This window comes from Triturus cristatus, chromosome 8 (assembly GCF_964204655.1).
Source record: "Triturus cristatus chromosome 8, aTriCri1.1, whole genome shotgun sequence".
NCBI lineage: Eukaryota > Metazoa > Chordata > Amphibia > Caudata > Salamandridae > Triturus > Triturus cristatus.
In genome coordinates, this window is record NC_140591.1 from 1676772051 (window position 1) to 1676798787 (window position 26737).

At 45.9% G+C, this 26737-nt stretch overlaps 1 protein-coding gene across 1 annotated transcript in view; it reads left to right on the top strand.

Annotated features, from left to right (window-relative positions):
- The window catches only part of LOC146808569 (pepsin A-like), a 160023-nt gene that overhangs the window by 127868 nt on the left and 5418 nt on the right, over positions 1-26737 (top strand). Inside the window, exons 7-8 of the mRNA XM_085623592.1 lie at positions 2386-2530; positions 6462-6569. Coding sequence (XP_085479718.1) covers positions 2386-2530; positions 6462-6569 — 253 coding nt within the window. The remainder of the gene's footprint in view (positions 1-2385; positions 2531-6461; positions 6570-26737) is intronic.

A 26737-nucleotide genomic window follows, 5' to 3' on the forward strand; every position in this document is an offset into this window, starting at 1 on the left:
GAATGTAAAGTTTCCTGATAGACCTCTCCCTAGGAATGTAAAGTTTCCTGCTAGACCTCTCCCTAAGAATATAAAGTATCCTGATAGACCTCTCCCTAGGAATGTAAAGTTTCCTGATAGACCACTCCCTAGGGATTTAAGGTATCCTGATAGACCTCTCCCTAGGAATTTGAAGTTTCCTGATAGACCACACCTTAGGGATGTAAAGTATCCTGACGGCCTCTCTCTTGGAATGTAAAGTATCCTGATAGACCTCTCCATAGAAATGTAAAGTATCCTGATAAACCACTCCCTAAGGACGTAAAGTATCTTGATAGACCTCTCCATAGAAAAGTAAAGCTTCCTGATAGACCTCTCCCCAGGAATGTAAACTATCCCGATAGACCACTCCCTAGGGACATAAAGTATCCTGATAGACCTCACCCCATTGATTTAAAGTACCCTTATTTAAGATATCCTGATAGACCTCACCCTGGGAATTTAAAGTATCCTGATAGACCACTCCCTACGGTCGTAAAGTATCATGATAGACCTCTGCCTAGGGATCTAATGTGTCCTGATAGACCAATCCCTAGGGACTTAACGTATCCTGATAGACCTCGCCATAGGACTGTAAAGTATCCAATAGACCACTCCCTATGGACATAAAGTATCCTAAAAGACCTCTCTCCATGGATGTAATGTATCCTGACATACCTCCCCCTATGGATGTAAATTATCCTGATAGACCTGTACCTAGGAATGTAAAGTATCCTGATAGACCGCCCCCTAGGAATTTAAAGTATCCTGATAGACCTCTCCATAGGAATGTAAAGTATCCAGATAGACCACTTCCTAAGGATGTATAGTATCCTGAAAGTCTTCCCTCTAGGAATGTAAAGTATCCTGATAGACCTCTTTATAAGAATGCAAAGTATCCTGAAAGACCACTCTCTAGTGATGTAAAGTATCCAGATAGACCTCTCCTTATGGATGTAATGTATCCGGATAGACCTATCCCTAGGAATGTAAAGTATCCTGATAGACCTCTCCCTAGGAATGTAAACTTTCCTGATAGACCTCTCCCTAAGAATCAAATGGGGCTTAGCACCGGACTATTTAGTGTATCCCCACTTTCGTCGTTCACTGAAGACTTGGCTTTTTAATCAATAATTACTTCCCTTTTCAGTTTTCGTGTCTAGGCGCCGGGAAACCCTTATTGGGTAGCTGTTGCGCCATATAAATTAAATAAATAAATAATAAATAATAAATAATCTAAACTATCCTGATAGACCTCTCCCTAGGAATGTAAAGTTTGCTGATAGACCTCTCCCTATGAATATAAAGTATCCTGATAGACCTCTCCCTAGGAATGTAAAGTTTCCTGATAGACCTCTCCCTAGGAATGTAAGGTTTCCTGATAGACCTCTCCCTAGGAATCTAAAGTATCCTGATCGACCTCTCCCTAGGAATGTAAAGATTCCTGATAGACCTCTCCCTAGGAATATAAAGTATCCTGATAGACCTCTCCCTAGGAACGTAAAGTATCCTGATAGACCTCTCCCTAGGAATGTAAAGTTTCCTGATAGACCACTCCCTAGGAATTTAAGGTATCCTGATAGACCTCTCCCTAGGAATTTGAAGTTTCCTGATAGACCACTCCCTAGGAATGTAAGGTTTCCTGATAGACCTCTCCCTAGGAATCTAAAGTATCCTGATCGACCTCTCCCTAGGAATGTAAAGTTTCCTGATAGACCTCTCCCTAGGAATATAAAGTATCCTGATAGACCTCTCCCTAGGAACGTAAAGTTTCCTGATAGACCTCTCCCTAGGAATGTAAAGTTTCCTGATAGACCAATCCCTAGGAATTTAAGGTATCCTGATAGACCTCGCCCTAGGAATTTGAAGTTTCCTGATAGACCACTCCCTACGGATGTAAGGTATCATGATAGACCTCTGCCTTGGGATCGAATGTGTCCTGATAGACCTCTCCTTAGGGATGTAAAGTATCCTGACAGACCTTTCTCTATGGTTGTAAAGCATCTTGATCGACCTCTCCCGAGGAATGTAAAGTATCTTGATAGATCTCTCCCTAAGGATCTAAAGTATCCTGACAGACCTCTCCCTAGGAATGTAAAGTATCCTGATGGTCCTTTTCCTAGGGATGTAAAAAATCCTAACAGAACTCTCCCTTTGGATGTAAAGTATCCTGACAGCCCTTTCCTTAGGGATGTAAAGTATCCTGATAGCTCTCTCCCTAGAGATGTAATTTATCCTGATAGTGATTAGGATCTAATCTACTCTTTGAAAGATGATTGAAATAATAAAGTATGTGGGATCTCCATGTATATGAAAGTAAACCTTCTTTTCTATCCCTTTTCAAATGATTCATCTCTTTCCTTCCAGGGTTTCAATAAACGGAGCTGCTTTAGGCTGCCTAGGAGGCTGTTACGCCATTGTAGACACTGGAACATCTCTGATCGCTGCCCCCCCTGTGGCTTATGAGGCACTTCTGAATATAGTAGGGGCAACCATGAGCATCAACGGAGAGGTAGGTGTCATAGGCGAAGATCTACAGGTGGTGCAGTATATGATTCCATTCAGAATAGCACAACTACCAATAGACACCATAAGGCACCCCTCATGTACTCCCCTACTTACTGAGGGTGAGACACAGCATTCGCGTTTGTCCATCGTAGTACCTATCATTGTGTGTTGTGTTCACCCAATCAAGAATCTTCAACAGATCCCGTTCATGACAAGTGTGCTTAGAGGAGCTTATAGCAAGAATATCTCTAAGCTGAGGAAAAGGTGCTAATTTGGGCTTAGGTAACCATGAGGACTGAGATGCAGAACTCCATTAGCCGTTCTCATCTGGCCTCAGAGGGCGAATATGTGTCATATGGGACAGAAGACCAGCTAGTGCGATGAAGCAAGCAGCCCCAGCCCTTCTGTTCGAGGCTCACCCTGTGGACGGCTTTAAGCCGGCAGCAGCTCACCAGCTTTCCTAGCGCATCCTTACTTGGCAACGCAGTCCAATGTGAATGTGAAAGGCCACCTAAGATAGGTGTAGATGCAATGATCACTACACCAGCGGTTCTCTTTGGTTGATTTGCGTGGGAGCAACTACAGTGCGGAAATGGGCACAACCGTGGCGGTAAATATAATAAGAAGAGTTAATAATTGTTGTAATGTCATCATTGTTATTATATTAACAACAACAGCAAAACAATAACAATATCAACAAAAACAACAGCAGCATAGTAATAATAGAAATAATAACAACAATAATAATGCTGGTGAGTATTAATATTAATGTTGTTATCATCATCATTAGTATTAATAATAATAGTGCTGATGATTATTAATAATCATTATTATAATATTAATAATGGTGATGATGATGATTGATAGTGATAATACCGATAATATTAATATTCTTATTTTTATTAGAATTATTATCGTTGTGATTGTTATCATCCTCATTAATAATACTAATAATAATAGTGCTGATGAGTATTAATAATAATAATGACAATGATGATTATTCATAATAATAACACGAATAATAATATTAATACAATAATAATAACCATAATTGCGATGATGATTATTAATGATAGTAATGATAATGTTAATAATAATAATAATAGTAATAATAGTACTAATGATTATAATAGTAATATCAGTGATAATTATCATTAATACTACTACTATTAGTAATGATAATATTGATAGTGATAATAATAACTGTGATGATTATTGAAGATGATGATGATAATAACATAATAATAATAAGAAGAAGAATGATAATAATAATAATTATAATAACAACAATAGTGATGTTGTTATTAGTAATAATAACAATAATACTAATAGTCATAATAATATTAACAAGCAGAAGATTAATAGTGATGATGATTATTACTACTAATGGTAGCAATATTAATCCTAATGATGGTGATGATGATAATACTAATAGTAGTAATGATAGTGATGACATTGACGATGATGATAATAGTAATAATAACAATTATTGTAATAGTAATAATCATAAGAAGAAGAATGATCGTGATGATGAGTATTACTACTACTAGTACAAATAATAATAATAATAATAATAAAGTTGATGATGATAGTAATAATAATGATGATGATGATGATGATGATAATAATAATAATAATAGTATTAATAATAATGATAATAATAACAACAATAATGATAATAATAGTAAAAATAATATTAATAATAGTAGTAATAATGTTGATAATAATAATAGTAATAAAAGCGATAACAATAATAATAATAATAGTAATCATAATAATAACAGTATTAATAATAATGATAATAATAATAACAATAATGATGATAATAATCATAATAACAACAATAATGATAATAAAAATAATAATAGTAATGTTAGCGATAATAATAATAATAATCCGTTCTCCACCATGATCATCATCAAAAGTTGCCTCTTGCTGGTTCACTTCGCGATAGCCTTCAGAGCAGCCCGCTCTATCCACGCGGATGCAAGAGCCCACGCGGTGCATCCAGTGTCCTTTACTCGCTCTCAGGGCTGCACCGCTCAAGTCTCTCTCACAAAGACAATCCTGTCATTCAAGGCATCTTCACAGAATGGGTTGAGCTCCTACATGCTGCCGTGTTATGGTCTGTGTCCACTTGAAAACTAGGTGTGAATCCATAAAGTTATGTTGACCTCAGAACATTGATTTGAATGTAAGATGGATCTGTGAATATAACCCGAAGCCATGAAACCCTCCAATCCTACTTCTGGGAAGAAAGAGGGCACAGTGCTTCTCTGAGTAAAACCCAGGGTCTAGCCTCAAGCCCCTTCTAATAACACTTCCAGCAGAATCTTTAAAGGAACCACTTATTATTTATTTTATTCAACCACTTACAAAGCAGCCTGCCTGGAGCCCACATGTTTATCCTTTAGTTATCAGACATAGCATTGACATTCGAGCCAGTCTGTCACCATATTGTGTAGCGCTCCGAATCTCGAAACAGTCAAGGCCCATACTCTATAAAACATTCCATTATTAAAACACAAACAAACACTGGTTTCTCTGACAGGACTTTGGGCAGAAGAATTTCAGGATGTGAATGACTCCTGGTAAATTGCCTTCTGAATACTTACTTTCTGCTATTTCTCTATTAAAAATTACTATTGACTTTTAATCTGCTTTCCTTCTCCACACTGACTTCATTTAGTGATCACTTCACTGTTTCCCCCACTTAGGGTGTCCCCCTCCCTCTCCTGCCTTTTTATAGGGGAACATCTAAACTTCCCAAATCACCCCAGCTGAGCATCCCACAGCTAGGAGTCCAACCACATTCCCCACATGTTTCTCTCCCAGGGGTCAAACTATGGAAAGTGCCCTGTGGCACAACGGGTAGGTGCACCGGCTTTGCTCGCCCCGGGGCACGTTGGTATTACAGAAAGGGCCTCAGACGCTTGTCCTGCCCTTTCTGTAATACAGATATCACTTGCGCACATATAGCACCAGAGGGTATTCCCTCATTTGGATGGGGGCGTGGCCCTATGCAAATGAGGGAATCCCTATGCGTATGCACCTACACCATGTTATAGATGCTGGTGCAGAGGTAAAGAAGCTGTCAGGAGGTCACCTAAAAGGTGGCACACTATCAGTGCGCTCCCTGATTGCATGCCTCTGGAGGGGGGGAAGGAGGCCCTATGGACCCCCCCCAGGCATCCCCTTGCAGGTGGGTGCAGTCGTTTAAGCACCTGCCTGCAAGGATATCTCTCTCCCCTCTTAAAAGTGCAGGCGGGTTGTCGTCTGCACTGTGAAACAAGGAGTGGCTGCTTCAAAGCCTCTGTCTTTCACTTGACTCAGCTGCTCACCTGGCGTCACGACTTTGCTGCTGCCCTGACGTGCATTCCATGTAATAGATTGCACTTCCCCTGTTCCCTCCCGGCACCCCTGTTTTAAAGTGCGCAGTGGCACAAACAGGGAAAGTGTATCCTATGTGTAACAGGGCCCCGGGTGTGATAGATTAGTTGCATCTGGGCACTTTCTTTGGTCATCACTACGGACCCATGGAACACAACAAAGGGGGAGCGACCCTCAATCTGAGGGGGAGCTTGAACTTTGGGAGAGAGTGAAGTGCTGCTCCTGGGTCTTCACCTGAGTCAACGCCAGACTGCTTGTCTCCTCCTTCCTTGTCCTAAATCAAGGCCTCTTCCTCTTCTCCTCTTTAAACCATCTCTGCTCGTCTCGCACCACCTACCTTTCAGGCTACTATCAGAAGCTTCTCTTCCGCATGTTGAATTAGATGGTATGTGACAATTAAAACAAAGCTGGTGTCGATTGTAGTAGAGTTCATTCTTGATGCACAGATGAAGGTATTCCACCTGGTGGCAAAGAAGCCCTGGACCTAATCAGAGAATGCTTACTAAAGCCAACTGACCCATCTTTCCCCTTTCTCTTGCTTCTAGTATATTGTGGACTGCAGCTTAAGGTACTCCATGTCCCCAGTTGCCTTTCTCATCGATGGAGTGGACTACCTGGTGACTCCAGAAGCTTATATCCTTGACATTGGCCAGGTGAGGAGATGTGTGTGTCCTGTTACACCTTGGAAATACATTCTGACACTGTTAATGTAGCACAGGAACTCAAGAGCTAACATTCAACAGAAGCATATTTGTGTCTTTAGCTCTTGGTAATGCATCTGCCGGCCCCATGGCAAGTTGTCCAGAGTGGTATTTCTGAGAGAAATATCTTTCAGGGGACTTACAAGCGGTCCAGAGGCGTATTCATGAGAGGCTTGGCAGCCAGAGCGTCACTTGACCTGATGTTTGGGCGGCGCAGATCTCTCAACCATATCTATGAGGTGGCGCAAAGCCACTTTCCGTGGCTGTGAATGGCCTCATAGATATGTAGTAAGACAAAACAGTGCAAGTTGCTGCGTTGCCAGGGAGGTATTCCACGGGCGTCACGGTGGGTTTGACCCACGCAACTCTCATGGATTTTGACGCTGCCCCAGAAGTACCTAATCACATAAACTTGGAGAAGCGCCAAAACCTTACAACTCCCAGTGCAAGCATAATGCGGAGACATATTTTTATTTCTCCTCGTTTCTTTCCTCTTTCCCGATGTGCTGCATTCGGGTGCCCCTTCCTGCACATAAACAATCACGCATGCAACGCAGACACCCTTTCTTCATGGTGCAAGGGTGCCTGCGTTGGCGAATGGCAGCCAATTGTGAACCAGCGCTGGGGGAAAGCACAGGAATGCACTGTGTTGCTTAAATACTGTAAATGTCTGCCCTTTCACTTTGGACTAGGCAGTGCACCAAGAAGACTTGCGTCGCTGCCCTACGCCAATTCCCCATAAACAAGCCCCTCTAGTGTTTCAGGACCAGAAAATATTCAGTCAGGAAACACAGGACACAGTTTTACTAGATGCAGGTCCGAAGCAATAATTCCACGGGTGGAGAAGTGTGGGGTCTATGGATAGAGACACAACCTGCCCCCACCTCCCGATCCATAACCAAACCGAGCAGACAGTGCTTCCACAAGCCGGGCAACAGCCTGCCTTATTCACTCCGCCCCCTCCCCTCCCTTTCCTGCACCCGCCCCCGCATTGCCATATATCCCTACTCAGAGAAGGCGAAAATGGAACCAGTAAACTCCCAGAACAAGGCAAGCCCCGTCCTATACGACATAAGAATTCCAGATCTACCAGGTTATTCCCCATTCTGGGAAGCTGAACTCTTCATCCCAAATTACTTTATGTGGCGATACCAACCAGAACCGTTGGTTACCACGCCATCTCTCCTCGCAGAGGTAATTGGAATCGAGCTAGATTGTTGCCCTATTGCTCCACTGGGTGGTTATGAGGCAGCTCTTTAACTTTTCTCTTCAAACCAATGGAAATCATAGATTTGAATCATAGATTTGTATGAATAGGGCAAACCCTAGCCACAGCTTTGTCTACAGTCCTCTGGCTTACACTGAGGGCTTAGGTTCGAGTTCAGCTTAGCTTTTATTTTATATTTTCCCCAATGTTGGAAGTATGTTTTAATGTGGGGCTTCGCTTCTCCACTTGCATAGTTCCTCCAACATTTTCTGACACTGTGCTGCTATGCAATTTCCGTGTGAAAAAACAGTTTAAAATGAACTGGACCTAATTGAATGTTTGGTGTCAGAAACTGGGTTGCTGGTGGTGGAGCATGAAACCCCAGTCAAGCAGCACCCACAGTTCTTGTCAGGGTGACGTCACAAGCAGACCCCACATTAACCTGTGCTCAGCCATCTGGTATCTTGGCACAGGACAGTCAGGCTTAATGCAGAGGCAATGTGTAAAGTATTTATGCAGCACTTCAAACAGCAAAAAGTAAAAACACAACAGAGAAAAATCCCACACCAATTTAGAACAAGCCTTTGCAATGCAATAGGTCTCGCCTTTACGAGAGTTAGAGCTATTGGCGTTGTAAATGGTAATGTCTTTTACCTATGTGTTTTTGTTTGGAGTGTTGTGGATGTATGTGGTGTGGTGTGGAGTGGAGTGGAATTATGTGGCTTGGATTGAAATTCGTAGTTGTTGAATTGTGTGGGGGGGTATGGTGTGGCGTGTAGTGTATTTGTCATGTGAAATTCGGGGAATTTGTGGCATGGTGAATAGATATGGTTGAGAGATTAGATAGAAAAGGAGACAGAGAGAGATAGGCAGATTGTGTGTGAAGAGGTTAATGAACTCCAGACAAAGGAGAGGAAAGAGTGTGTGAGAAATAGAGAAAGAAGTGGACAGCAGGCCATAGACACATAAGGAGGGAGCATCTGTGTACGCAGAAGACACCAGAAGAAGAGGAATAGAGCATGGGTTTGAGGGACTGAAACCTTGAAATGGCTCGGGAAAGAGATTGTGCTCAAAGACCTCAACTGACCCACATGAGAGAGGTGGGAAGAGTACCTGAGAGAGCGAGAGAGAAGGGTGAGAGATGGTACGGGAGAGAGGGACAAGTGGGAGGTGCAGCCGGTGGGGAGGAAAGATGTGAACTAGTGCACTGCACGATGAGGTACCGAAGGCAGAATGTGTGAGCAGGTATTATAGAGAAGAGAGAACGAGTGTGAGGGAGAGATGAGAGGGGCAGTGGGTGTGTTTTGGAGAAATGACAGCGTTGGTGGAAGTGCGTTGAAGAGATAGATTGTTATAAGATTGTTTTTGGTGGAAATACGTGGCGTGGGGTTGTATAGTTGAAATATGTGGCATGATGTGCTGTAGAATTATGTAGATAGTAATTAAAAATGTATTAAATGTAACAGAATTTTGTAGTGCCATGGTGTTGAGGTGCTGCTGCACTGGTGCTGAGTGATAATGAGGTGGTGGGATGCTTGTGCGGATGTGGTACCGAGTGATACTAAGGTGGAGCTGAGTGATGGTTTGCTGGTGCTCGGGTGGGGCTGTGCCCGTGCTCAGGTGGTGGTAAGTGAAGCTCAGTTGGTGCTGCACTGGTGCTGAGATGCTGCTGTATTGGTGCTGAGTTGCTGCTGAGGTGGTGCTGCACTGGTGCTGAGATGCTGCTGTATTGGTGCTGAGTTGCTGCTGAGGTGGTGCTGCACTGGTGATGAGGTGGTGCTGTGCTGGTACTGAGGTAGGGCTGTGCTGATGCTGAGGTGGGGCCGTATTGGTGCTGAGTTAGTGGTGCACTGATACAAGGTGGTGCTGTGCTGAGATGGTGCTGTGCTGATGCTGACGTGGTGCTGTGGTATTGGTGCGTGATGTTCAGGAGATGCTGCACTGCTGCTGAGGTGTTGCTGAGTGATGCTTTGGTGCCACTGAGTGATGCTGAGCTGGTGCGCTGATGCTGAGGTGGTGCTGTACTGGTTGTGGGGTGGTGCTGTGCTGGTGCTGCAGTCGTCCTTGACGTGGCAGTGCTGAGGTGGTGCTTCACTGGAGCTGAGTGACGCAGAGGTGGTTACTTTGCTAGTGCTAAGGTGATAATGCAGTGATGCTGAGAAGGTGCTGAACTGATGCATTGGTACTGAGGTGGTGCTGTGGTGCTGTTGTGATAGTGCTCAGGTGTTGCTGAGTATTGTTTAGGTGGTGCTGGTGAAGTGGTGCTGATTGACACTGGCTGGTGCTGAAGTGGTGATCTGCTGATGATAAGGTGGTGCTGCGGAGGTACTGAGTTGGTACTGAGGAGGTGTTGAACTGTTACACTGGTGCTGAAGAGGTGCGGTGGGAGTGCCAAGGTGCCGCTGAGGGATGCTCAGATGATGCTGCAGTGGTGTTGCAGTAGTGCTAAGTGATGCTGACTGTTGCTGAAGAGGTGCTGAGGTGCTGCTGAGTGATGCTCAGGTGGTGCTGCAGTAGTGCTGAGGGATGCTGATTGGTGCTGAAGAGGTGCTGTGGTGGTGCTGAGGTGCTGATGATGGATGCTCAGGTGGTGCTGCAGTAGTGCTGTGGGATGCTGACTGGTGCTGAAGAGATGCTGTGGTGCTCCTGAATGATACTCAGATGATGCTTGTTAGAAATGGGATTTCCGGTAGGCTAGGGCTAGGGCCGGAGCCAGGTGAAAACCTCCACTCTAGTCAGGATAAGGAAGTTACACTCCACAAATAACCCCTGCTCACCCCCTTGGTAGCTTGGCACGAGCAGTCTGGCTTATCTTAGAGGCAGTGTGTAAAGCGTTTTTCACCCAAATGATAGTAATACAGCGTAAGCACTACAAAAGGACACCCAACCAGTTTTAGAAAAAAAATAACCAATAATTTTATAAACAAGACCAAAGACGATAAAAATCCACAATACTATTTAAAAGAAAGCCTGTAATGATCAAAATAAGATTCCAACAAGGTTCCTTGATGTCGATAGCTCCGTCTGGGGCTATCACGGCGTTGTGTGCTAACAATTCCAAAACAGTTCTGGCTGGTCGCGGTCTCGCAGGCCAGCTATGGTGTCAGGAGGCCCCGCAAACAGTACCTTTCATAAATGCAGGGCGATGGGGCCCTTGAAGTCACTCGCGTTGCAGGTCGAGCTCCTTTCTGATGGGATCAGGAGCACTGGTGCCAGCAGGTGTCGGGTGCTGCGGTGCAAAGTGCAGCGGTGTGGCGTGCGGTGCCCACAGGTCGCGGTGCGAGCAGCGGCACGTGGTGGCGTCAGATGGCGTTGTCAGTGAGACCAGGGTCACGGTGCGAGATGGAGGAGGTACTCGTCACGGTGCTAGCAGGTCACGGTGCAAGCAGCGGCATTGTCATTGCTGAAGCGCTGTCGTCAGCTGACGAGAGGGAGTCGATGGCTCCGGCGTCGATGAGCCACGGCTGCGGTATGGGATGAGGGCGGTGCATCATGTGACTTATGATGGGTGCCCTCGAACTACGGTGCAAGCAGCGGCATTGATTTTGGCAGGAAGTGGCGGCGTCAGGAAGGCCACGGCGTCGTCGTGTAGCGAGGTGGTTCAGAGTGCAGTGCCCACAGGTCGCGGTGCGAGCAGCGGCTCGGTGATGGCTTCAGTAAGAGTCGTTGGTGAGACCAGGGTCGCGGTGCCCTCTGCAGTGCCAAAGCTTCGGCATGAAGCGAGGCGGTGCGGAGTGTGGTGCCCACAGGTCGTGGTATGAGCAATGGCTTGGTGATGGCGTCGGCAGGCATTGTTGGTGAGACCAGGGTCATGGTGCGGCGTTGCGGTGGTGTCCTTGGTGGTGCTGTATTTGTTTGTGTTAGGGGGCACTTGGACCCCTGGGACCATCTCATTGTCCCCTAGGGAGACGAGGATCATTTCTGCGGGTTCCCCACCCTCCTGTTGGGACTCCTCCTCTTCCCTGAGCGCTACGCTAGCCAACACCTTGGACTTCTCATCGGTGGGTGGCTGTGCCCCCTTGGAGCACCTGGGGTCCCCCTTCATGTGCCCCACCTGGTCACATGCAAAACATTTGCGAGGGCCGGTCTCCGCAGGCTTTCCTGCCGAGACCCCTTGCTTCTTATCTCCGGGGGGATGGGAACCTTTACCCTGGGTGTTATTTTGGGGCCCTTTAGAGAACTCCTGTGTTTTACCCTTGTCCCCCCACTTTTCTGCTGGGGACCCTGCCCACCTTTGGCTGAGTCTCCCCCTAACGCTTTCATGGGAATCCTTTTACTCACCCAGCAGTCCACCTCCTAAGGAAGTTACACTCCACAAATAACCCCTGCTCACCTCCTTGGTAGCTTGGCACGAGCAGTCTGGCTTATCTTAGAGGCAGTGTGTAAAGCGTTTTGCACCCAACTGACAGTAATACAGTGTAAGCACTACAAAAGGACACCACACCAGTTTTAGAAAAAAAATAACCAATAATTTTATAAATAAGACAAAAGACTATAAAAATCCACAATACTAATAAAAAGCAAGCCTGTAATTATCAAAATAAGATTCCAGCTCCGTCCGGGGCTATCAAGGCGTCGTGTGCAAAAAAATCCAAAACAGTTCTGGCTGGCCGCGGTATCGCAGGCCAGCTACGATGTCGGGAGGACCCGCAAACAGTACCTTTCAGAAATGCAGGGCGATGGGGCCCTTGAAGTCACTCGCGTTGCAGGTCGAGCTCCTTTCTGATGGGATCAGGAGCGCTGGCTCCGGCAGGCGTCGGGTGCTGCGGTGCAAAGTGCAGCGGTGCGGCGTGCGGTGCCCCCAGGTCGCAGTGCGAGCAGCGGCTCGGTGGTGGCATCAGATGGCGTTGTCAGTGAGACCAGGGTCATGGTGCAAGATGGAGGAGGTACTCGTCACGGTGCTAGCAGGTCACGGTGCAAGCAGCGGCGTTGTCATTGCTGAAGCGCTGTCGTCGGCTGACGAGCGGAAGTCGATGGCACCAGCGTCGATGAGCCATGGCTGCGGTGTGGGATGAGGGCGGTGCATCATGTGACTTACGAACGGTGCCCTCGAACCACGGTGCAACAGCGGCATCGATTTTGGCAGGAAGTGGCAGCGTCAGGAAGGCCACGGCGTCGTCGTGTAGCGAGGTGGTGCAGAGTGCGGTGCCCACAGGTCGCAGTGCGAGCAGCGGCTCTGTGATGGCTTCAGTAAGCGCCATTGGTGAGACCAGGGTTGCGGTGCCCTCTGCGGTGCAAAAGCTTTGGCATGAAGCAAGGCGGTGCGGAGTGCGGTGCCCACAGGTCGCAGTGCGAGTAGTGGCTCTGTGATGGCGTCAGCAAGCGGCGTCGGTGAGACCAGGCTTGCAGTGCGGCGTTGCGGTGGTGTCCTCGCTGATGCCTTCAGGACACGGAGTCGGCTGGGTCATAGTAGACGTCGTTGAGTTGGTGTTCTTCGGGTTGCAGCACAAAACGCACAGTCCACAGTGCTGAGGGTTGAAGAACGTGAAGCCTTTGCTGTTCCTGAGACTTTGTGAACAGGGGGAAAGCTCTACCTCAAGCCCTTGGAGAGACTCGCAAGTTAGGTCTCAGAAAGTCCAGTCCAGGCCTTTCACTGCCCAAGACAGAAGTAGCCGCTGCAGGTCAGTCCAGCAAAGCACCCAGCAAAGCAGTCATTCCTTTTTGCAGCTTCTCTGTTCTCCTTCTTGGCAGTCTTCTTGATCCAGATGAGTTCTAAAGTTCAGGGATCTGGGCCCCAGTATTTGTACACAATAATCCTTTGATCTTTCAGGCAGAGGGTGTCTGTGCCCGGCCAGAGCCAGTTCGGCCTTCTCTGGTGTGATTTCCTGGCAGGAGGTGGAGACGGCATTGTCAGAGGCAGACCAGGCTCTTCCCATATCGCAGACCAGGCCTATTCAGCCCTTTCCTGACCTTCCTAGACTATCTTGAGCCACACCCGCTCCCCAGCCTTCTGTCATCCCAAACCCAGACAGGCAATCCACATTCCAGCAGAGGCACACGGGATGACCGAGCAAAATAATACCCACTTTCTAAAAATGGCCTTTACGAACTCAGAATGGAAAAAGCACCTTTGCAAAAAGCTGCATCTTTAGATTCTGAGTTCAGGCACACGAAACTTCATTTCCTTATACCTTTGTCCGGGCTACGTACGTGGGTGGCACAATCTGAGCTGCAGGACCACGAGTAGCATTTTATTCACCGGCCCAGCACCTGTAGTGCACTTTACTAGGGACTGACACGTAAATCAAATAACCAATTGTAAAAACCTTAATCCATATTTACCACTGATCAGCAGTGCGAAAAGTGCGCATACACGCTACGCCAGCAAAAACAGAGTCAAAACCGGGAGGTCAGAAAGCAAAAAACTCAGGGGAAACACGCCAAAAGATGCCAAGTCTAACAACGCTGCAGTGGTGCTGCAGTAGTGTTGAGTGACGCTGACTGGTGCTGAAGAGGTGCTGTGGCGGTGCTGAGGTGCTGCATACTGATGCACAGGTGGCCTTGCAGTGGTGCTGCAGTAGTGTTGAGTGACGCTGACTGGTGCTGAAGAGGTGCTGTGGCGGTGCTGAGGTGCTGCATACTGATGCACAGGTGGCCTTGCAGTGGTGCTGCAGTAGTGCTGAGTGACGCTGACTGGTGCTGAAGAGGTGCTGTGGCAGTGATGAGGTGCTGCATACTGATGCACAGATGGCCTTGCAGTGGTGCTGCAGTAGTGTTGAGTGATGGTGACTGGTGCAGAAGAGGTGCTGTGGTGATACTGAGGTGCTGCTAAGTGATGCTCAGGTGGTCCTGCAGTGGTGCTGCAGTATTGCTGAGTGACGCTGACTGGTGCTGAGGTGGTGATGAGGTGCTGCTGATGGATGCTCAGTTGGTGCTGCAGTAGTGCTGAGTGGCGCTGATTGTTGCTGAAGAGGTGATGAGGTGCTGCTGAGTAATGCTCAGGTGGTGCTGCAGTATTGCTGGCTGTTGCTGAGGCGGTGCTGAGGTGCTGCATACTGATGCTCAGGTGTTCCTGCAGTGGTGCTGCAGTAGTGCTGATTGTTGCTGAAGAGGTGCTGTGGTGGTGATGAGGTGCTGCTGAGTAATGCTCAGGTGGTGCTGCAGTAGTGCTGCAGTAGTGCTGAGTGGCGCTGACTGTTGCTGAAGAGGTGCTGTGGCGGTGATGAGGTGCTGCATACTGATGCTCAGGTGGCCTTGCAGTGGTGCTGCAGTAATAATAATCCACATTTGTAAAGTGCAAACAATCACCCGTAAGGGTCTCTAGGCGCTGGGGGCCGTCGGGAAGATTAAGCAAGCTATTGCCCAGAGTCACATGGTGCTGGGCTAATCTGCCGCCGGCGCCGAGGATCGAACCGTGATCCCCGGATTCCGGAGTCAGTCGCCCTGGCCGCGACGCCACACCTCTTCCTTATGTGAATAACACTGACTGGTGCAGAAGAGGTGCTGACTGACGCTGAGGTGGTGCTCATAAAGTACATGCCCAATATTCTACTATACGAGTCGTCATTCGACATCCACTGCTCGTGTACACAAAATGTGGCCTTGAAAGTCACAATAATCGCAACACAGGGACTTGGTAAGAATGACGGTGTGCAGAGTTTATATTCAGAGAAACAAATAATGGGGTTGGTACAAGTCTCAAATGAGAGGTGGATTAAGCAAAGAAACAGAACCGTTATTTTCATAAAGATTTTAGAGGGGGTTACTTTGACACTTGAACAGCAGTGACCCCTTGAATAACTCCCCTCAGTGCACGCAAGCACTGAAAACATCTTTCACCCTGCCATCACCCCCTTACCACTCGAAGGCACACGGGCCTTTGATGCCCACATTCCACTGATGACAAGTGGCATAAACAATTTTAAGATCCAAAAGGAATCATACTGACACATGTATATCGTTCCCAGCTCATGCTTACAAGCACTGTGTGCTCAATAAATGTAAAGGAAAATCATTTACATAGTGTTTGTTCAGAAATCCGGCCCTTTTGGACCTGTGTTGGAAACCCATCACCCATATAGTGTAACATAATAAGAAACTTTGAAACTAGCTAAAAATAAAAAGTGCGATATTACACCAGTGGAACGTACGCTTAAACATGTTTTGTAGACTGCATTTAAAAGAAACATTTGGGCAGGATATTTGGAAGTCCCATATGGCTCAACACTTTATGTGATGCCAAAACATGTAGTAGTGTGCGAGGTCTCCAGGCCGAAATACCTGGGTCCATCCCAAAGAGGTCGCTATAATCAAATGTTGCTCTATGCTTTGGAAACTTCAAAGAGACTCTGAAGACGACAGCAATCACTAAATCCAGAGATAGACCCTTGAAATCCGTCAAGACAAAGCAACCCTGCTCACAAACTGCAAGAACTTACAAAACAGACAGCACGCAGAAGATACCTCCATCTTGCACTTTTATAGGAGCCTGAAGTGCTATTTTTGATACCCGAGAGGGAACATTCAATGTAAGAGCGTAAAAACGGTCCGTCACTTTTGTTCTTAGCACAGAATGCATTTTATTTTCTGCGTTTGCCCGGCGTTTCTAACTAAAAGAAAACGTTGTTTGGACAGAAGAAAAATAAAAAGTGTGCATGCCGATTTGCAAGGGAGCTCTAAACAGTCAATACCAACCTTGTTGTCGGTAAACAGAGACTGCGCTTCCAGGTAATGCCAACCTTGTTGTAGGTAAACAGAGACTGCGCTTCCAGGTAATGCCAACCTTGTTGTCGGTAAACAGAGACTGCGCTTCCAGGTAATGCCAACCTTGTTGTCGGTAAACAGAGACTGCGCTTCCAGGTAATGCCAACCTTGTTGTAGGTAAACAGAGACTGCGCTTCCAGGTAATGCCAACCTTGTTGTAGGTAAACAGAGACTGCGCTTCCAGGTAATGCCAACCTTGTTGTCGGTAAACAGAGACTGGACTTCCAGGTAATGCCAACCTTGTTGTCGGTAAACAGAGACTGCGCTTCCAGGTAATGCCAACCTTGTTGTAGGTAAACAGAGACTGCGCTTCCAGGTAATGCCAACCTTGTTGTAGGCAAACAGAGACTGCACTTCCAAGTTCTGCTCCATATTCCAAGCATTCCTACGTGATCAGGGAAGACAGAGGGTTAGAAAAGAAGGGAGATGAGGGGACATAAGAGATCAGATATGGGCATGGAGGGGGTATGCAAATGGGTAAAGGGATGTGGAGGAGGAGATGACTGGTACAGAAGCGAGAAAAGGCAAAGGGACTTATGGAGGGATGCAAACATGTACGCAAACCTAGAACACTAGGCCACCATCATAGACACTGTGTAGCAAGCAACAGCGAGCACAGGGTCTCGAGAAAAGGTCTTCCGATGAGAAGAAAAGGAGTTGCTTTGTAAAACACATCGACAATCTTTTTACAGAATTTCTAACGCATCACGCAAACTCATTGGGCTAGTGACAGCTGAAATCCGAGCATGTTAAAATAGGATGGCAACCTGCCAGTAGATATATCTTGCCTATATAATGAGCCCTGCAGTCTGAACTCCCCTAACTCCACCCACGAGATGGCATATGTTGGACTTGGCCCTTCTGGCAGGTTCACCCCTAAACTTTTTGCAATTATCCTAGCCTTTTTCCCTATGTAGTGTTAGTGGTTTTAGGCCCCTAGGCACTTTAGCACGGTGTCCCCGTGTAAAGTGTGTGCGCTCTGTGTTACATTTAGTGAGACTGGCCTGCCCTCCCATAGGAATGCATGGGGGATATGTGTGTCCATGGTAATTCCTGATGTGAGAGGAGTGCAGGGTCAAGTTTAGCATGTGCGAACTCATAAGAATAAATGCTGCACAATGATGTGCGTGGATTTATTATAACTATAGGAGAAGTGCCACTTCTAGAAGATGGCACTTCTGTGTGCTGTGTGGCTGCCTGCCTGATGTGGAGTGCATGCCTGGCTTGTGATTGACAGGTGCTGGATGGTGTGGGGAATTCCAGGAGCCAGGATGGGTCTGCCCAGTGGTGAATAGAGAGATCTGCAGCTAGATGGGAGGGAGGAGTTGCAAGAGGGACCTGAATAGGGCTGTGCCTTCCCTCCACAATGCTGGCTCCGCCCCCTGTGGTGTGTCTGATGTCCCTAGCCTGTCCTGTGAATAGGGAGAGGGGCTGAGCAAAACAAAGTGCTCCAGAACCAGTTGCACCTGGTTTTTCCCTTGCCCTGCACCTTGGTGACAAAGGAAATCTGTGTATAAAAGAAGGGCTGTGACCCCATGAAAATGTTCTCTCTCTGTGTTCCTAACTTGAGGGGGGCCTGCTGCTGCTGGGCACCAGGAGATACCGCCACTGGGGACTGCCTCCCTGCTGGAGGGCCCTGTGAGCTGGCCCCTGGGCCCAGCCCTTGCCCCCCCCCCCCCCCGCCTCCCGAAGGGCTTTCCCTGGACTTGGAACTTTGCCTTTTTATTGGGAGAAGCTCTCCCCTTGACGATCCTGGACTTTTGCCCTAGTGCCCTGGGAGCGCTTCTGCATTTATTTTAATAGAGTGCTTGGCTCTTTTCCAGCCGAAGAAGAAGCGCGTCCCGTTGCTGCCTGCAGCGCTGAGCAGGCGATCATTGTTGAGGGAATCCCGACGTAGGGATTCCCCCGCCTTTGCTGCCTCAATAGCGGGTGCCCACCCTGCATTGCGGCATTGAGAAGGATTATATCCGTGGGAGCCTACCCCACGTTATTGCCGCCTTTGGGGATTTACTTCCAAAAGCGGGTGCCCACCCCGCATTACGGTGCTCGTTGGCGGGTGCCCACCCCGCAAGTATCGGCATCGTCAGAGCGGGTGCCTACCCCGCATCGCTGTCTCGAAATCACCGCCGCAGCCCGAGATCCAAGTAGACTGCCGCGTTGGAGCGGCCAACAGGAAGTCCGGCGGAAGCTGGGTCAGGCCGGAGCAGTGAGGCCATGACGCGCCCAAGAGGTCTTCCAGGCGGTACTCCTGCAGTGAAGAGGAAGTCACGCGTCCAGCCACAGCGCGACCTAGAGAGAAGGCAGAAGCGCCGTGTCTGTCCCAGCCCAAGCCGCGAGAGAAGTGCTGACTGCCAGGGTGGACGCGGAGACGTTGCTGCAGTACTCCCGGTGAGTCGGGCTGACCAGTGGAACGCTCCAACGAGGGGCAGAGTGTACTTCTCTTTGAGTCCCAGGGTCGGGGCTCACATAATTCTACAGCTGCCCCGCCTCGCAGTGGGCAGCTGCAACATTGCACATAATTGGTGTGAAAAACCCCAGAGCGGGGCCCAGAGGCACTGTAGTCCAGCGCTTGTCTATTGGCCTAATTTGCCCAGCTGCCCTGCGAGAACGCAGGTAGCCGCCACGTTTGGGGCCCATCCATTTTTACTTAGAGTCCCAGAGAGGTGCTCAGGGTGCAAGCTGGTGCCCGTGATCATTTCTACAGCTGCCCAGCAATTAGTGGGCAGCTGCCACGTTTAGGCCCGATCATTTGAGACCCTTTGCTTACGCTGCTTCTGCAGCCAGCCCAGACATTCTGGACATTGGGCATTTCAGCCCCTGTGAGATGCCAGTTGGCCTGGGGCTAGATTCAGTGCGTTGTGCCCCCGATTGGGGCATCATGTCTTTCTCATGTCAATTTATTTCCCAAAATGCTTATGATTGTGATACCTACTGTAATGCCTATTGCGTAATGTGTGATGCTAGTGAGGTTTTGGGCCTAATGTAGTTTTATGCCTAAGGAGGTTCAGGCGCAAAAGGATTTATGCATCCTCTTTTTTGCATTGCAGGATCTCATGCTAAGTTCCTAACGTTACCAGTAGTTACTGGTTGTGCGCTACATTTATTATTTGTTCTACATTTACAGTTGGTGTTTTGTGATGATTCTCACGGTGGTCCATTGGCCATGTCTTGTGTAAATAGTCCCCTGTAAATTCTGCCTAGTGCCGGTTGGCACAGTGTAAATTGTGCGATTATTATCTAATGTGCTTATTATAATACAAAGGCTATTTTTATATAACCTTGTGTGGAGTTTCTTTTGTGGTGGGCCTGGGATGTTGTGGCTAGGTGCGTGCGCAAATGCTTTACACATTATCTCCGGGATAAGCCTGACTGCTCGTGGCAAGCTACCAAGGGGGTGAGCAGGGGTTATCTTAGGCGTGTAACTCCCCAGCCCTGACTAGAGTGGTGGTTTCTGCCTGGCTTTGGCGCAAGCCTGTGCCAACCAGAAATCCCATTTCTAACAGTATACAATTGAGAGTCCTCGTGTTACTCATTGCAGCGTGTGTCGTCATTGTCCTCCTGGATGTACACTTCACTTTGACCTCTGGTTAACCTCCTTTAAGAAGCTGGCACCAAGCCCCCTCTCTCGCTCGCAACACATAAGAAATGGTGCTGTGGGGCATTTGAAACCAGTTCACCCCCTCCTCGTGGGAGGCGCTCCAAAACAGAGAAGGAAGTTACGACAAGTTTATGCTTCTGAAGAAGAGTGTGCAACACTGTGTCCTTTTCTAGAAGAGCAGAACCAAATACACATGCAGAAATCAGAACTGTTATTGTAAGCTGCACAGGACAAAAATAAACATGCTCCTACATTAAAAAGTATTACTGAGCATCCACGGGAAAAAATAAACTGCCCCTTAACTCCACAGTTTACCAGCAAACTGTAAACAAGCCAGCGTGGGAGATGCCGCCGGAGAGAAAACAAAGGAATGTCAGCCACTTGGCAGGAACTGGGAGCGTGAATGCTGTGATAAAATGTCAGCAGTACGGGCCTGAGCACCCACAGTGTAACATGAGGGTGAAAACATAATAAAATAGTCCCCCCAACGAGCAGATCAACAGAACAAAGTGTATTACTATTGTATTGAGTTCCTGCTCCTTGGAGGAAAAAGGAGGAACAAAGAGGCAGGACTGGCCACTAGCAAGCAAAGATTTTTAAATGACATTGAAACTAACAAATGTCTTTAGGCCCACAGAGATGTGTACTAAAGTATACAAGAGGTTGAACGCTTACGGAGTGAAATGTAATACATTATTTGAGACCAAATGACAAAAATCCAATCAGTAGAACCGGGGATATGGAATTTCAAACATTGCAGTGAAAATAGTGCCTAAAAGCACAAAGCTCAGGTCGACTGCGTTGGAGTCTGGGTCAGAACAGGGACCAAGTTATGTCCGCTGAAAAATTGCCTACATTACTAGTTGTGGAACGTTGAAGGATTCTACGTGGAAGACGATTGGCTCGGCGATGGTTCAGAGAAGCTGCGAGCTGCGATGCAAAGGTCTGCATGGGAGATGCATCACCGAGTGACGGTTCAGATCAAGTCATCAACAAGGTTTGCAATGTGAGGTCCTGCGTCATTGTCAAGGATGCCGTCAACAAAGACTTGTGTTGTGAAGTCCTGAGTCATAGCTGCAGCGCAGAGCTGTAGTTATGCAAAAGCAGCGAGCTGCGAGGTGGGGTCCTGTGTGAGAGATGCGTCATGCAGCTATGGTTTTGATGTGACGCTGTAAGGAGATGCGTTGCACTGCATCGGTTCTGCCCAAAAGACCACTGCTGGGCTGGTAGAGCACCGTCAGGCCCACCTCTAAGGATCCAGGACTGGCGCGGTGCAAGACTCACAGAAGGCAGAGTCCAGGTGCCCATTGCAAGGCTGTTATAGCCTTTTCTGTCCCTGAGGCTCTGATCAGGAGGCCAGCCAACTAGCCCTTGGAGCCACTCTGGTAGCCCTGGGTTAAAAATGCAGACCCAGTTCTTCTCACTAAGGCAGCAGGGCAGAAGAACAGCAGGGCAACAGGACAGCAGAGTAGCAGTCCTTCTTGCAGCAGGATACAAATATAGGGAAAGACCCAATATACCCTTGAGGGCTTGGGCAGACAAATTGGAAAGGTCAAAGTGCCAACAAGGGATTTTGTTTCAAATAAACTATATAGTTATGTAATTCGACAGAAAATAATTTTAGGTGTATTTATCAAAGTTAACACCAATCAAAGAAATTAATCAACTGATTCAATCATTAAAAATAGAGAGCAAACACACTGGAAATCTTTTTTTGTGAAATAAACACAAATGTTTTTATGTATAAATCAAGTTAAAAGGAGTACAAAACCACCATTGGTTGAGCAATAAATCATGAAAAAGGGTCAAATTATATCCACATTTCATGCAAAAAACATCTATTCCAATACATTTGTAGAGATATATCTCACTCTTGAGACAATAATCTACTGTGTATAACAGATACTGTGAAAATAGATGATGGAGTCGACGTTTCGGTCTTGGGTGGCATCAATCCGTCAGACTATCTTCAGGACAGTTATTTCTGCACATAAAAGACCCTTAAAAGGTTGTGAATCTCGCACGATACTTTTTATGCGGTATTAATTTGGTCGTAGTACGAGCCTATCTTGCTGTTGCAGATTTTCTTTCAATTTTCTGTCAGCACATATGTATAGAGGGGAAGTCCTTCCTCATTCGTTTTCCAAAAGTTTCTTATCCCAAAGTGGACGCGCACAGGTCTGTCCAGCGGAAGAAAGTATCGTGCGAGATTCACAACCTTTTAAGGGTCTTTTCCACAGTATCTGTTATACACAGTAGATTATTGTCTCAAGAGTGAGATACATCTCTACAAATGTATTGGAATAGATGTTTTTTGCATGAAATGTGGATATAATTTGACCCTTTTTTCATGATTTATTGCTCAACCAATGGTGGTTTTGTACTCCTTTTAACTTGATTTATACATAAAAACATTTGTGTTTATTTCACAAAAAATGATTTCCTGTGTGTTTGCTCTCTATTTTTAATGATTGAATCAGTTGATTAATTTCTTTGATTGGTGTTAAATTTGATAAAAACACCTAAAATTATTTTCTGTCGAATTACATAACTAATTAGTTTATTTGAAACAAAATCCCTTGTTGGCACTTTGACCTTCTTGCAGCAGAGCAACACAGCAGACCTTCTTCTGAGTCTTCCACAGGTCTATAATGTACTGAAGTGTTGGGTCTGAGGGTTCAATATTTTTACTTGGTGCCAGCTGTGAAGTAGGAGAAGATGTTGGAGGGTTCCACCCCAAGAGGTGTCGGAAGCTTCCTTCCTCTTTGCCCTGGCCCCAGCTTGTCTGAGGGCACAAAAGACTAATGTGGAACCCTTCCTGAGTGGGCCAAGGCAGAGGCTTTGCGATGTGTGAGTGTAGTAGGTGACATCTCCTCCCCCATCCAAGTCAGAGATGCCTCATCCTGTCAACACTTATTCCCACTTTGTCCCACGGTCTGGGATTGATACACAAAAATTAACTGTCAGTTACTCCTAGTTATGTGATGCAGTATACAGGCACAAAATGGTTGATAAAAGAAAATGCCAACTTTCTAACATTTCAGAATTGTGACAAAAAATCCAAATTTACTATTAAAGAGGGTTTTAAATGACAATTCTTTAGACAAACAATTCAACATTGCTACCTGCTCCCAATTGAAAGATATTACTTATTAAATGTAATAAGGTAACCCAATGTTATCCTATTGCAGAGGTAAGCCTTGTAGTAGTTAAAAAACAAATGTAGGTGTTTTTTACCTGGCAGGTTTAGGTTGCCAGTTTGAAATGGCAGTTTAAAACTGAGCATACAACCTGCAGTGGCAAGCCTGAGGCATGATTAAAAAGGCTACTTAAGTGGGTGACACAATATGTGCTGAAGGCCCAGTAGCAGCCTTTCATTTACAGGTCCTGGGTACACAGGAGTATCAATTTACTTTGGACGTACAAGTAAATTAAATGTGCCTTTTGGGTGTAAGCCAATGTTATCATATTTCAGAGAGCAAGCACATGCACTTTAGCATTGGTCAGCAGGGGTAAAGTGCACAGAGTCCTAGGACCAACATATATGAGATCAGCAAAAAAATGGAGGAGTAAGGTAAGACATTTGGGGGAAGACCACCCTAAGGTTGACATGTCTAACATTTAGTGGGCGGGGACTTAGTCATGTTTGTAAAGGAGTACCTTTCTGTTTGAACTTTAAATCAGCCCCTATGCCAAGAGTTTGCAAGTGTACACTCCCTTCCCAATTTCTACTTCCCAGCCCTGACTTGAGAACTTGTCCACAGATCATGAGGTTATGAATGAGCATCTGCTCTTTCTCCCTATGCATTGCCCTTTTTGTACACATCTATAGGATGATTTGTGAATCTGGCCCCTCCACTTGGAGGATCATTACATTAATGAAATGGGTATCGCAAAAAGCTTCAACCAACTGGGCTACAACCAGCCAGCAACCAATATAAATTAATACAGAAGTGAAGTCTTCTCCAGTCTATTACGTCCTGCCACCCCAGGAGGGTGTAAGTTCAGAACCCCCTTCATGTGGTCAACAGAACCTGCTACACTTTTTCAAAACCTTCCTTCTTTGCCGTTGCTCACCATGCTTACCAATTCTATTATTCAAACCCCTCATGTATTTCCATTCTTGACAATTTTATACTATTGTAGGGCCCACCTTTCATAGCTAAGATTCTTGATATAGTTATCAATATGCAACTCTCCTTCTATATGGAATTAAACACAATCTTTATCAGCGTTCCTTCCTGTTTCAACCTCATCAGTGAATGGATTCCATATATATAAATTCAAGAGAAGGACTCAGGGCTTCAATGAACCAAAGACATGAACATACCCTCGTACAACAGAACCTCTAAGTAGCTCTTAACACAGTTGACCAAATGATGGTCATTACTCACCTTACCATTTGTAACTTTATATAGACACAGCCCTAGATTGGTTTAATTCCCTGCTGAGAAACTGGATTCAGCAGTCTGAGAACTGGACATTTCCCCCAGCCACTACTGGCAGAGTCCCACAAGGATCAGCTGTTGTGTATATGCCCCTGATACCCAAAATCAACTTTGTACATCATTAGGCTTTGAAGCAACAGCTACATCTGGAGCTCCACGAATGCTCTGGAGACCATCAGTAAATTGAGGCCTCTTTTTGAGAATGAAAGGCTGGATGCGTGCGACGGACCTCACCTCAATACCTCTAAAGCTGAGCTTCCGCTTGTGAGACCAACCAATCCAGCCGACCTCTTCAAGTCTGTCTCAATAGTATTAAACTCCATGTTGGTCTCAAATTCTGGAGGAAGCTTCTATCAATTGTATTGAAGATCCTAATCATCTCACATTCTGGAAGAAGACTCTATAAACAGCATTGAACTTCATGGCTTTCTCTAACTCTGCATGAAGCCTGTATCAATAACATTGAACTACAAACTTGTCTGTATGTATGGATGAAGCCTGTAGCAATAGTGTTGAACTTCATACTTGTTTTTAGTAATGGATGAAACATTTTTCAATAGTATCAAACATCATACTCGTCTCTAATTATGGATGAAGCCTCTGTCAATGGTATTACATTTCAAACTTCTCTCTAATTTTGGATGAAACCTGTATCAACAGTATTAAACGTCACACTTTTGTTTAATTATGGATGCACTCTCTAATTATAGATGAAGACTGTATCAAGAGTATTGAACTCCATACTTGTCTCTAATTATAGATGAAGACTGTATCAAGAGTATTGAACTCCATACTTGTCTCTAATTATGGATGAAGACTGTATCAATAGTGTTGAACTCCATACTTGTCTCTAATTATGGATGAAGACTGTATCAATAGTGTTGAACTCCATACTTGTCTCTAATTATGGATGAAGACTGTATCAATAGTGTTGAACTCCATACTTGTCTCTAATTATGGATGAAGCTTCCATCAATAGTGTTGAACTCCATACTTGCCTCTAATTATGGATGAAGCTTCCATCAATAGTGTTGAACTCCATACTTGTCTCTAATTATGGATGAAGCTTCCATCAATAGTGTTGAACTCCATACTTGTCTCTAATTATGGATGAAGCTTCCATCAAGAGTATTGAACTCCATACTTGTCTCTAATTATGGATGAAGCTTCCATCAAGAGTATTGAACTCCATACTTGTCTCTAATTATGGATGAAGACTGTATCAATAGTGTTGAACTCCATACTTGTCTCTAATTATGGATGAAGCTTCCATCAAGAGTATTGAACTCCATACTTGTCTCTAATTATGGATGAAGCTTCCATCAATAGTGTTGAACTCCATACTTGTCTCTAATTATGGATGAAGCTTCCATCAATAGTGTTGAACTCCATACTTGTCTCTAACTATGGATGAAGCTTCCATCAATAGTGTTGAACTCCATACTTGTCTCTAACTATGGATGAAGCTTCCATCAATAGTGTTGAACTCCATACTTGTCTCTAACTATGGATGAAGCTTCCATCAATAGTGTTGAACTCCATACTTGTCTCTAACTATGGATGAAGCTTCCATCAATAGTGTTGAACTTCATACTGGTCTCTAACTATGGATGACGCCTGTATCAATAATACTGAGCTTCTTCACAACTGTAGATGATGACATCTACCCTTGCGCCTAAGGCACCATCAAGGGCGTCTTTCATCCTCTGTGTCTACTTTGAGTAACTCTTCCAATAATGACTCGGACTCTCAGGATCACATTATTTATGCTGACGCTGTGACCAGAGCGACCTGCTGCATTACCTGCAATATAATTGACTGACAACCTTCACAATCCACAAAGCCAGCTCAATCAACATCATGACAGCATTAAAGACCATGGGTTGTAAACGCATAAAACTTGCTTCAAAACTTTGTACATCATTTTCACCCACTTTTATGAGGCGTACAATGGGCCTCCCACAACCTGGTAACTTACTATGGCTTTGGTGGTAGAGCTATCCATGTTCTAGACTACTTTATCTGGAGTTCATTTCCCTTCAATGTATGTATAATGTATAAAAGGCTTATAAAGCGCTCTAATGCCAAACGGCGTCTTGGCGCTGTGGTGTGAAAGGAGCAACGAAGACGAGAGGACTGAAGAACTAGAGGACGTTAAACAGCC